The 11364-nt window shown below is 35.8% G+C and overlaps 1 protein-coding gene across 2 annotated transcripts; it reads right to left on the bottom strand.

Annotated features, from left to right (window-relative positions):
• Window positions 1-1560: 1560 nt before the first annotated feature.
• LOC149784813 (uncharacterized) lies at window positions 1561-10982 on the bottom strand. Of its 2 annotated transcripts, none has more exons than XM_089932821.1 (3): window positions 3196-10982; window positions 2746-2864; window positions 1561-2367 (listed from the first exon to the last, which is right to left on the bottom strand). In XM_089932821.1, the coding sequence occupies exons 1-3, from the start codon at window positions 3481-3483 to the stop codon at window positions 2328-2330; spliced, it is 447 nt and encodes a 148-aa protein (XP_089788947.1). In that variant the 5' UTR covers window positions 3484-10982; the 3' UTR covers window positions 1561-2327. The 2 variants fall into 2 exon arrangements, with proteins under 2 accessions (XP_089788947.1, XP_089788946.1); XM_089932820.1 differs by having other exon boundaries at window positions 1561-2303.
• Window positions 10983-11364: the final 382 nt, after the last annotated feature.

Below are 11364 nucleotides of genomic sequence, written 5' to 3'. Positions count from 1 at the left end.
TTTGAATGGTTTATCTCCAGTATGCTTCATCGTGTGCAGCTTCAAACCACTTTTCTGCCTAAATATTTTGACTGTTCACATTTTGAATGGTCTATCCTTATGTGCATCTTCATATAACCACTGCGTGTAAACATTTTATCACACACTGCACATTTGAATGGTTTATCTTCAGTATGTATCCTCATTTGCATCTTCAAATTGTAATTATTCTTAATCATTTTATCACAAACTTCACATCTGAATGCTTTATATTCAGTATGTACCAGCTTGTGCCTCTTTAAAGTACTCCTACTAAATATTATATTACAAACTTCCTATTTTTATTGCTCATCCCTGGTATCTTTCATCATCACTATTTTCAATGAAAGTTTATCACAAACTTATTTTTTGAATGGTTTTTGCCCGTAGTTTGAATTTTTCTGTTTTTCTTGAAATCAATAGCGGTAAAATGGGTCATATTCCAAGTGCTTTGTGATAACACTTCTAAAAATATATCCGAATGTTAAGCTTATGTCAGTGGGTCGACGGTCAGCTTTGAGATTAGGCCACAGATATTGGTCGCAGACATACCAAAAAAGAAACAAAAACAAATATTAAAAAACACAGTTCGGCCATTAGAGAATATTGTTTTATCGAATCAGATCAATGGGGGTAATTGCGACAACCTAATGGACAGTTTCCTCCCGAAGACCTGGCTAATTCCGACTATAGGATGATAAATCTAATCATCTATGTAAATAGGGTTATCGGAACCTTGGCTAGTGAAGACGAAATCTGACCAATGTGTGGAACATTCCAGCTAGCATTCCTACCAATGAGTAATCATAAGTAACTATTAATAAAGTAACCCACATACCTTCAATTCCTTGATTTCATTATGTTCCGTTTAATATCATATTTAATTCTTGCAACTGTATTAGTTAAAGAAGTATATTGTATATGTTTATAATAACAGCAAAGACAGGCCATGCTATCACCCATCCCCACCCCAAACTAGACTTACGCATATTATGAGTAGTTGGGATTTGTTGCCAGGGTATTCCGATATTGTCATGGATGAGGTTAAACAACAGTCAAACAATCTGATATTTTTATCGAATGGGTTTAACAAAAATGACACTAGATAAACCGCTGACGGAATAAGCAGCAATTTTGATGGATGGGCGAATTTCATCAGTGAAAGAATGGTCACCCCTATACAGTCTACTACCGTTTTACAGACTAGTGAATTGTATATATTTTATATCAACATGTAAGTTAGTTTACTCCCATGTGAAAAGATGTTGCCAGAGAAACTAATTGTGAAGACAAATCTATCAATATTCCTTTGAAAAATCATTGCAATTAAAAGACATTGCCCAAGTACAAAATCGATTTGAATAGTTTTGAGGATTTTTAATAAATTAATCTACTTTCCTTAGTAACAGTGTTCTTTTTTGAGGCAGTAATGTTTTAGTTCTTTCTTTACCAATATATATATATATATATATATATATAAGCTAGAGTTTCATTCATTCTGCACTAAAAGTTTGCAAAACAGAAATTATTTTAAAGGTTATCTTATTCATTTTCATTAAGGTAAAACATAACATCTACTTAAAATGTATGAAACTAACTTGTCATCTACTCAATTGTACTCAACCATTTCCAACGATCTTGCCGTCGAAAGAAACAAATCAACCCAAATCATAAGCTTTAAGACGTCACCAGACACAGCTAGATACAAAACTTTACCGTGCTTTTATTCAGATGATATTAAGGTCACATCAAATCCGTTCTTTGTACTGTTTTATCTCATCATCAGTACTCTTTTTTTTTACTTCTGTGTTTACTCTGATATCAAAATATTCATCTAAACCAAGTTTTCATCCAGGTCCAGATGTCAACCATTGTCCAATTGCACTAATCAATGTCCTCTGTACTAAAATCGATCAGCAGTGTTGATGTTCATAAGCATCTGAAGTGTGTCCTGCTGTATGCAGCTTCTCTTTACACTTTTCATGTTGTTCACAAGACTGAACTCTCTATCAAATATGTGGCAGGGGGGCTCACAGCTATCATTATTTCTAACAGCTTTACAATTTCATCAATTTCAGGTGTGGAGATCCTGACGATTGTGGTGTACACCTCTGCTTTTGGGACCTCTGAAGTTCTGTACGTCTTCAGTTTTGCCTTTACATTGATGTACTGTTTGTGGATTGCATCACAATCTGTATGGAAGAGTGGAGCAAGTGATCTATCTGTGCTGCTGAATTTCATCTCTTTCATGTGTAGACGGCTTACACCTCTCCTCTGGAAATTCCCTGTAGTTAAAGATTGAAAGGAGTTTAGGGGGCTCCGAGTGAAGAGATTAATCCTATATTTACCCTGAAAAGAAAAGTCCAAAATATTTTCAATAATTTCTGACCATATATTATATGCAAATCATTATATTCTATTGATGAAAAACATTTTTATGTCAAAATCAATATCAGACTTGAAATTTACTTAGTTTTTGATCCATGAGTTAAAGTAACCAGTGTTATATACAAATTTTTCTTTAATACACATAGTTTATCAGATAACATGCATCAATGCAACAAAATTACAGCTTTGATCTTGAGATAAGGTAGCCATAAGGCTGCGGTGTGGCGGTGCTATTTGTGATAAAGGTGATACATACTTATCGTCTATCAATGTAGATGATCACATCATCTGCTAGGCTATGTAGTGGTGTTAGTTGTGATAAAAGTGATAAATGCTTACCTTCTATCAACGTTGATGACCAGATCATCTACTAGGTGGGCCAGAAGCTGATCGTCTGGAAGGTCTCCCATTAATTCCATCCCACCAAAGTTCTGTCCATCAAATTTAGATTTAAACTCCTATATTTCCAAAGTAAAAGGAAGAAAGATTATTTTATGATGTTCTCCTCATTCTTTGAAATATGAATAATAAAAAATAAGTGATATGTTTCAGAAAACAAATGTGTGAACAATTTTTCATCAGGCTGTACATTTCCTACACCAAATTTATGACTGATTTAACTGAAGTAGTAAAATGAGAACTCTAATTCTGTAGCTGTTGTTTTAAAAACCGTATAACCTAACTTTTCTTCTAAATTATGATCTGACATATCTGAACAAGTTCTATCTGAGAGAACAGTCAACGAAAGTAGCATGATGAAAGCAATATAATTTCACTTGAAATACGTACGTGTATCTTCTGCTGCAGTGTATGAGTGATTCCAATTGTATTATGTGAGGCTCTGGCAGGGTATACATCACATACTAGCAACACTTGAAATTTTAGGCTGAGAGACTGTAGAATCTCGGTTACATCATACATTATATGGAGCATCATCATGAACTTTTTGGTACACATCTCTTGCAAGTATCCATTGGTATTAGCCGCCTCGTTGGGTGACTTCCTTTCTGCTACATGCTTGAGATGAGTGCGAATGATTGTAATGTTACTATGTAAGACCTGAAGTGCTCTAATCATGCTTGCTAGACAGCGAACCTGAAGTATATTTAAATGAAGAAAATAAGGATAAAGTTTGAATTACTTTTTGTCACTCAATAAAGCTTACAATTTTATGAAACAGATCATACTCTCTCCCTCCGTCAAAGCAATGTACATATACGCATTAAATGCATGAATTAATAATAAAATATAAAAGATCTTTCCTGCTATGTACTGCTGATATGAATCAAATGAGAATCCTGAATCTCTGAAATTTCTTTTAATTCCCTCCTCCGTTTTGCACTATAGTGGTATAACATATATATTCCTTTAATGGTCTCCTTGAATCTGTGTAGGGTAGGAGTGCTTTTTCAAAGCATCAGTTGCTGCCAATTGCATATTACGGGCATTGCAGTGTATTATCTATAGTGCCTCATCTAAGATAAATCTCAGTGTTTCATTTTTTCAATCTTTGCATCACATGTGCCCTATCGAAGTTTGCACACACGATTGTTGGTTTCTCATTTTCAGTGTCACTTAACTCGGCAAATATTAACTTAAGTCAACTGATGGCAGTTTTCAGAGCATCTTTTATACCCGTAACAGGTGTTGCCTTTAAATCAACTATACACCATTCCCTCGATAACACGCGCCTGATAACTCGCGAACCCGCTTATAACACGGGGTCAGGCGTTAAACCCATTTTTTAAACCAGAAAATACCAAACGTCTGATATCTATCTGTTGAACTTGAAGAAAATTGCGATCAAAATTGGTAACGGTAACGAAAACGGTAGACTGGACCATGAAATTGTAATCAACATTAGGAAATATCAGCTTTAAAAAGAAGTCATACTTTTTTTTACATTTTCTTTCCAAGCGACATTTTTAGTAAACCATAATTAACGATATTCAAGGAAATTTTGATAAATGAAAATGTCACTTACGCCTAGTGGAGGCAGTACTTTAATAAATAAATACCAATTAAAATAATTTGTATCAATTGAAATTTGTGTTCTAGTTCTGTATTTTATTTTAGTTCCTTTTAAGTGTAATCATCAAAAATGTAATGTGTCCTCTTGCAATTAAACGTGAAATGTGTCAATCTACCATATCAGCTGTGTCCGTGAGCGTTTCTCTGAGAACCTAATTAAGTGCCGACCATGTTTTGATATCGGATTAGTGGAAGCATTTGTTGTGCTGTTGCATTAAATAAAAAGTGGGCCGCCTTTTTTATTATCATGTTAATTATGTCTTTTTAATCAAATAAAGGTGGTGGAGTAAATAAAAAATGTAAAAGGCATACAAATATTATATGCCTAAGAACCCAGTCACATGTCAGGTAACTCATTTCAGTTCCTCAGTTGAACACTTATAAATGCTATTGTATACGTAATCTAATTAAACTAACTTAAATTAACCTACTCAATCATAACTAATTAAACATAGAAAGGCAACCACGCAAAATGAGTACTTCGTAAAAATAAAGAGCTTTGTTTCACAGATATGGACCAATGTGGGGGAAAAAGAGTTTCAGAGACTTCCTGAATTCGCATGTAGAGATATCCTCAAGGATGATAAGAAGTTTCAAAGTTACTTGGAATGAAATCACAGCTTCAAATTTTTACTAACTGAACAAATCAAAAATTGAGTTTCGACGTACACGGTTTTCTCACGAAATGTAGCGGGGTTATTTGTAAAGCTGTACCGATAATCGGCCATAATCATAATCAGGTCGATTATTAGAACAATCGGTATAATCGGTATCGGCAGAAATAATCGGTGCCAATGTAAACATATTTCCAAAGTATAAATTCAATCATAACACTCATCTTGACATGGCTTGAATTTTAAATCGGAATTAAATAGTGGAAATTAAGGAATAAACATTTGGTTTAGGGGTTAACTGAAAGACAATATATTTTAAAAATACTTTTTAACACACATGCTGTAAACTACTACTGATTGTCTGCACACAACAAATTATCAATACCATTCATGCACTCATCCCAATCACAGCATCCAACCAGACCTGGTGTAGCTGTTGAATTTCCAGCATACACATTAGCAGATAGCTATGGAGATTAGATAGCTAGCGAAATTATCAACTACTATGAAACTATGACTCACTATAGTTAATCTGTTCTTTAGCCAGTCCTGCAATGGTGCTAATCAACGAATAGCGGTCACACGCTGAAGCAGCTGAACGCTAACATACAAATATTATGCAGCATTCATATTGGCATGCCAGCACCAGCGATGTTACCCCACCTGCTGAGCTGCTTCAGTGCACGACTCGCAGCGTGGTGCGAGCATCCATCCAGCCACGTGGACAACTTAGTAGTAACTTATATGTGCTTGATTTAAAACATTGCTTCAAGAACGAGAATCGATTGGATTATTAATATTTACTAATGATTGTAGACTATTAAATATACTAGCAAGCCTATGAATAATCTCGACAACTTAGGCCCATTCGCGGACATTACCAAGAAGTTATAGCCAAACCCATCATTCTTCCTATGCTGAAAATGCTTCAAATGTTGCTGACTCAAGAGCATGAAGCAAGTCAAGGTATTCAGACAGTGCGCCGTGATATGCTGACGTCACTGAACACACGCTTTGGTGACGTTTCCAACAAGAAGAAGCTTGTCTTGGCCACCGTCGTGGATCCACGATTCAAACATCGCATATTCAGCGAATAATTACTTGTGATCAGATCCAAAGAATAGCTTATAGCAGAATGCATCACAGTTGCATCATCTGACAAGCAGGATGAACCCCCGACCAAAAAAAAGAAAAACTGAAACTGAAACAATTGCCACTGGACCATCTCTGGGTTTTGTTTTCTTTGGATGACGCGTTGCTTGAATTGTATAAACCCTCTGTTGCCACGAGAAGACATATACGGCTGGTGGAAAATCACAGGTTTGAGTTCCCCATCTTGGCCAAATTAGCTAGACTCTTTTTGTCTGAAGCAGCTTCAAGCATTCTGAGCAAGCAGCTGTTTAGTGTCGCAGGCCAGATTTTTTTCGGATCGTCACATGGCGAGAAGGGAGAAATGTTACTGTTGCTTAAATACAACCTACCTCAACTAAACTTTCAGTAGTAGATGCAGCCAGCGTACAGTGACGTTTAACTTAAGTCCTAAAGAATGCGTATTATTAATTTTGATTATTATTGGGCTATCATTATTAACATTTGTTAGTTATTTATTGAAATCTAGTAATAGCGACCTGCATCACTGAACGTAAGTTAAAAGACTAGCTTAATACATTTTTATTCATTTATATCTTGAATTGGCAAACCATAAGTTTTATCAGTATCAGTTTTAAAGTTGTTCAAGTTTTATGTTTGTGTGATCGTTGTTTTCTATAAATAGCAATGTACTTATCCGGTTTCTGTTTGTTTTTTTTTTGTTTTTGATTTTTTTAATAGAAGTTCAAATTCACTTGCCGCACAAACAACCTTGTTATAACTCACACGGCAAAACACCTGCTTGCATTACACTAATAGGTTTATATTTCTGAACCAGTCATTGTTATAAAACAAATAATAATGAAATAATCAGTCTCATAATCGGTATTGGCAATTTTAACAATTGGCTATACGCGGTATCGGCATAATCGGCAAAAAGTGGCATCGGTACAGTTTTAGTTATTTGTTGATAACAAGGAATCCTGTTTGGTAGTGTATCAACAGTTAGTCTGGTTCCATGCTTTGTAAACTTCTTATTTCGCAAAATACTTTAACACCACTCCGGGAACCAGACTAGTCAACGATACAAAAAAGCCATTACGTAATACACAAATGTTTTCGCGTACCCGTGTTGGTTGTTGAAGTCAGTTTTGGAATCATGTTATTGATGTTGGAAATTTTGAAAATAAATGTAATTTATACAGAATAACGAAAAACTTTATCAGAAAAAGCGCTTTAATGACAACTATTCTCGATGCGATTATAAAACAAAGCACCAGTCATTATACAGCCCAGTCCCCATCCCCCAATCCTGCGGTTCTCTGGATGTCTAGCAGATTTTTTGTAGGTCCCTCGTTAACTCGCACCATCGCTTATAATGCGGTCTATGTTTTTCAACCCCGATGTGCGCGAGTTATCGAGGGAGAGGTGTATTGACCAAATCTGATGTACATTAGCTCCTGTTCATTCACTGACACATCTGTGCTGCCATCTGGCATTATGCACTGTAGGTATGAAGCTACTGTTCATCGCCTTTTCTTTCTTGTTATTTCAAACAATCACATCCATGTTGAGACTAAATTCTTTTCCCATGATATAATTTCTATTCATGTTTCCCACATTCACGCTATTTAACTCCTGCAAATCACACAGTCCTTTGAAATCAGCAAAAGGTTTTGAGTTACTGGCTAGGTAATATCCAGCACTGAACAATATTGACATTTATTCTGATTTGCCTGAGGTAGTTTCCGTAACATTTTTCTACAGAGTGTCTGCCAACTTGACACATTTTGTTTACATGTCTTTGGTACTGAGCAACTTATTATTCTTTCATGCATACCTTATGTACAACATTAAGATGGTGTGACTTAATCGGGTTTAGTCTAAACCAGTCAGTTGCAGTTGCAGTGTCAAACACATTTTGTCTCTGATAGTATGAGATACACAATATGTACCAAACATCTCACATCTCTCTTTGCATCTAAGCTATTCATAAATCTTTTTCCAAAAAGGCTGAAATGTCTATTTTCTTGTCTCAGCATCATATTTCTTCCTTTTTGCACACATGGGATTTACCAAAGCAGTCTGGTTTTTTTTCCGTTTCTCCATATTTGGAGAACTTGGAGTAATTTCATTTCCTGAATGCTGCAAACATCTCAATATAATGCAAAATTTAAGATTAAACTAAAATAATGTCTGAGAGCCATGAGTCCTTTTTCGGTGATTTCAGAAATGCTTAATCATGTGTATTTGGACACAATTTGTTTTTCCGGCATGCAGAAAATCACTCAGGCAGCAGTATGCATGCAATAAGTGGGCGACAAAAATCAAAGACTTGCCAGACTTGCTTTAGCCACAGGTAGAGTAGAAAAATGTGCTGACCAATTAGCTGTGCTGACATCTACAGTGACTGAATTCAGTGGTTAAAAGAGCCCCTGATGTACATGCTGCCATTATAAGGGTATGTCAAAAGAATATGATGCAATAGCTGGGCGGCAAGTATTGACTGGCTTCTGGGTGGAAAATGTGCTGATATTTCCAATGATTGAATTCAGAGGCAGAAAGACCCAGAGATGTACATGTGGTTATTTATAAATGTACATCAAACCAACATGAAGCAATAGGTGGGCGACAAGTTCAAAGTCCAAGCTGCTGGGTGGGAAAATGTACTCATATTTATGGTGATTGCTTTTTTTATATAAATCAATAAACAAATGGTGTTTAAGGCTTTTAGTTGGCCTATCTCAGTACAGTCAATGCATTAGAATGAAAGAAAAACATAACTGGCACATCAATAGAATCTAGAGCCTCAAACTCTTTGAACTAAATGGATTAAAACACAATGTAATAATATTGTTGTTGTTGTAGGGTTTAACACCATTTTTCAGCACAAGATAGGCTATACAGTATAACCCTACAACAACAACAACAATATTATTACGTCAAGTATAACTGGTGGAGAAGAACCCTGGAAAATCATGGGTAGAACCACCAAGTCATGAGAAGCTACCACCAAGCTTTTTCATGTACCCATGTTTGCTGAGCCTGGGACTTGAACTGATGCAGACAGATGTGAGATGGCAGCGATCCATAACGGTGAGCATTTCAGACCACTTGGCCACTCTGGGCCCCAGTAATATTGTATTTTTTTACATGAAAGACCTCATCTTGGAAGCCTTAATAATCACAGTTTATCTTAAGTGTCATACAATCTTAAAGATACAAGTCAATAAGTTTGATCAGAGCTGCATTACTATAGCAGAAATGTGAGCTCATTTATTATTTATTTAAGTTAACTGAGCACTGATTATATGTACATGTAACCCAGGGCAATCTGTTCCCCATTCATAGATCACATGCCTCACATTGTATAGTTTACAGCTTTCTATATAACTAAGGTTTTCAAATGGCTAAGGAGCCCACATGGGGACAAATATTTATAATTTACTGGTTGTTGTTGTAGGGTTTAACACCATTTTTCAGCACATGATAGGCTATACATGGAAGCCAGTATTAATGGTGGAGGAAGAACCCGGGAAATCCCCGGGAAGAACCACCGACCCACGACAAGCTACTGGCAAGCTTTCTCACATACCCACATTGGCTGAATGAGAAACTACATAATTTACTGGTCTTTCAACAGCTAAATTACAAGTCTGCATTTAGTTAGCACAAATCAGGTTTTCCAAGGCAAATTTAGATTTTCTGGGGACAAGTCTAATGGGTTTTTCATTTGAAATATAGGAGGTACCCAATTTGAAATTTGTGGGGTCCTGGTCATTGGGTTATCAGATTATTTTTACCACTACCTTAGTGAAAACTGTTGCACTTATGGGAATAATCAACTACCTTAGTCAGGCAATTTTGTTTGGGTTGATAGGTTTGCATGTGTGACCATGTGTCTTTTCAAACAAACACTCTGCCAATACATTCCATTACAAACTTCACATTTAAATGGTTTATCTTCAGAATGTATCCTCATGTGTATTTTCAAAGTAACATCATCCCTAAATGTTTTATCACAAACTTCACATTTGGATGGTCTTTCTGCAGAATGTATTCTCATGTGCATTTTCAAAGTATTACACTGCTTGAACATTTTATGACATGTGTTGCATTCAAATGGTTTCTCTGCAGTATGTATCCTCATGTGTTTCTTTAAATCACCTTTCTGAACATACATGTTACCACAAACTTCACATCTGAATGGTTTATCTCCAGTATGGATCATAATGTGCCTCTTTAAATTAGTACTTTTACTAAACATTTTATCACAAACTTCACATTTGAATGGTTTTTCTCCAGTGTGAACTCTGGTGTGGCTCTTTAAATTACTACTATCACCAAATATTTTATGACAAACTTCACATTTTAACTTTTTATCCCCTTTATGTATCCACATGTGTTTCTTCAAAACACCACCATCCCCAAACATTTTATCACAAACTTCACACTTGAATGGCTCATCGCCAGTATGTATCTTCATGTGTTTCTTCAAAGCACCATTATACCTAAACAGTTTATCACAAACTTCACATTTGAGTGGTCCATCTCCAGTATGTATCATCATGTGTTTCTTCAAAGCGCCATTGAACTTGAACATTTTATCACACACCTCACATTTGAATGGTTCATCTCCAGTATGGATCATCATGTGCATCTTCAAATGACTAATATGACCAAATACTTTAGTACAAACTTCACATTTAAACTGTGTACCCCCAGCATGTATCATTCTGTGCATCTTCTGACTGGTTATTCTCCTGTTCCTCAACAAATCACTTTCCTGCCTGAGGTCTCACTGGATAGTTTCGTATTTTGACACCTAATTTGTAAGGTAGAATGCATAAACCTAATTATCACAAGCCTAGCATTTATAAATTCACACATAAGCTAAATTTGTAATGTGGCTTAAATTTACTTTGGGTTAGGCTTGGAAATGGTATGGCTTGTTGGTGACTGCCTGTCACAGTTAGATGATAATTGGAGATCAAATGCGTAACTTGGACTGCAAGTGAGCAGCCGACTTGGTTTACTTATTTATGTGTGTCTGCAACAGAGGTAAATATCTAAAAATCTAGATGGTTGAGGGGTGATGAAAAGTATGCTAATTTGTTATAGTACTAGTGAACTTTATTCATACATAAGGCACATACTGATTCTTTTAGCTGCCTTATCACAGGAAAATATTCAAAATAGCTATTTCCTGTCACACAAAATGTAA

This window comes from Sinohyriopsis cumingii, chromosome 14, assembly GCF_028554795.1.
Source record: "Sinohyriopsis cumingii isolate HCF-2022 chromosome 14, ASM2855479v2, whole genome shotgun sequence".
Taxonomy (NCBI): Eukaryota; Metazoa; Mollusca; class Bivalvia; order Unionida; family Unionidae; genus Sinohyriopsis; species Sinohyriopsis cumingii.
Note: the sequence above shows the minus strand (reverse complement) of the source record. Positions and strands in the feature narration are given on the sequence as shown.

Bases quoted from the DNA above. Each gene is read 5' to 3' on its own strand.
- LOC149784813 (XM_089932820.1), bottom strand. From the start codon at position 3,483: ATGATTAGAGCACTTCAGGTCTTACATAGTAACATTACAATCATTCGC. The intron at 2,865-3,195 runs GTACGTATTTCA...TTGGAAATATAG, and splicing joins CACTGCAGCAGAAGATACAC to GAGTTTAAATCTAAATTTGA. The intron at 2,304-2,745 runs GTAAGCATTTAT...CTTTAACTACAG, and splicing joins GTCATCAACGTTGATAGAAG to GGAATTTCCAGAGGAGAGGT.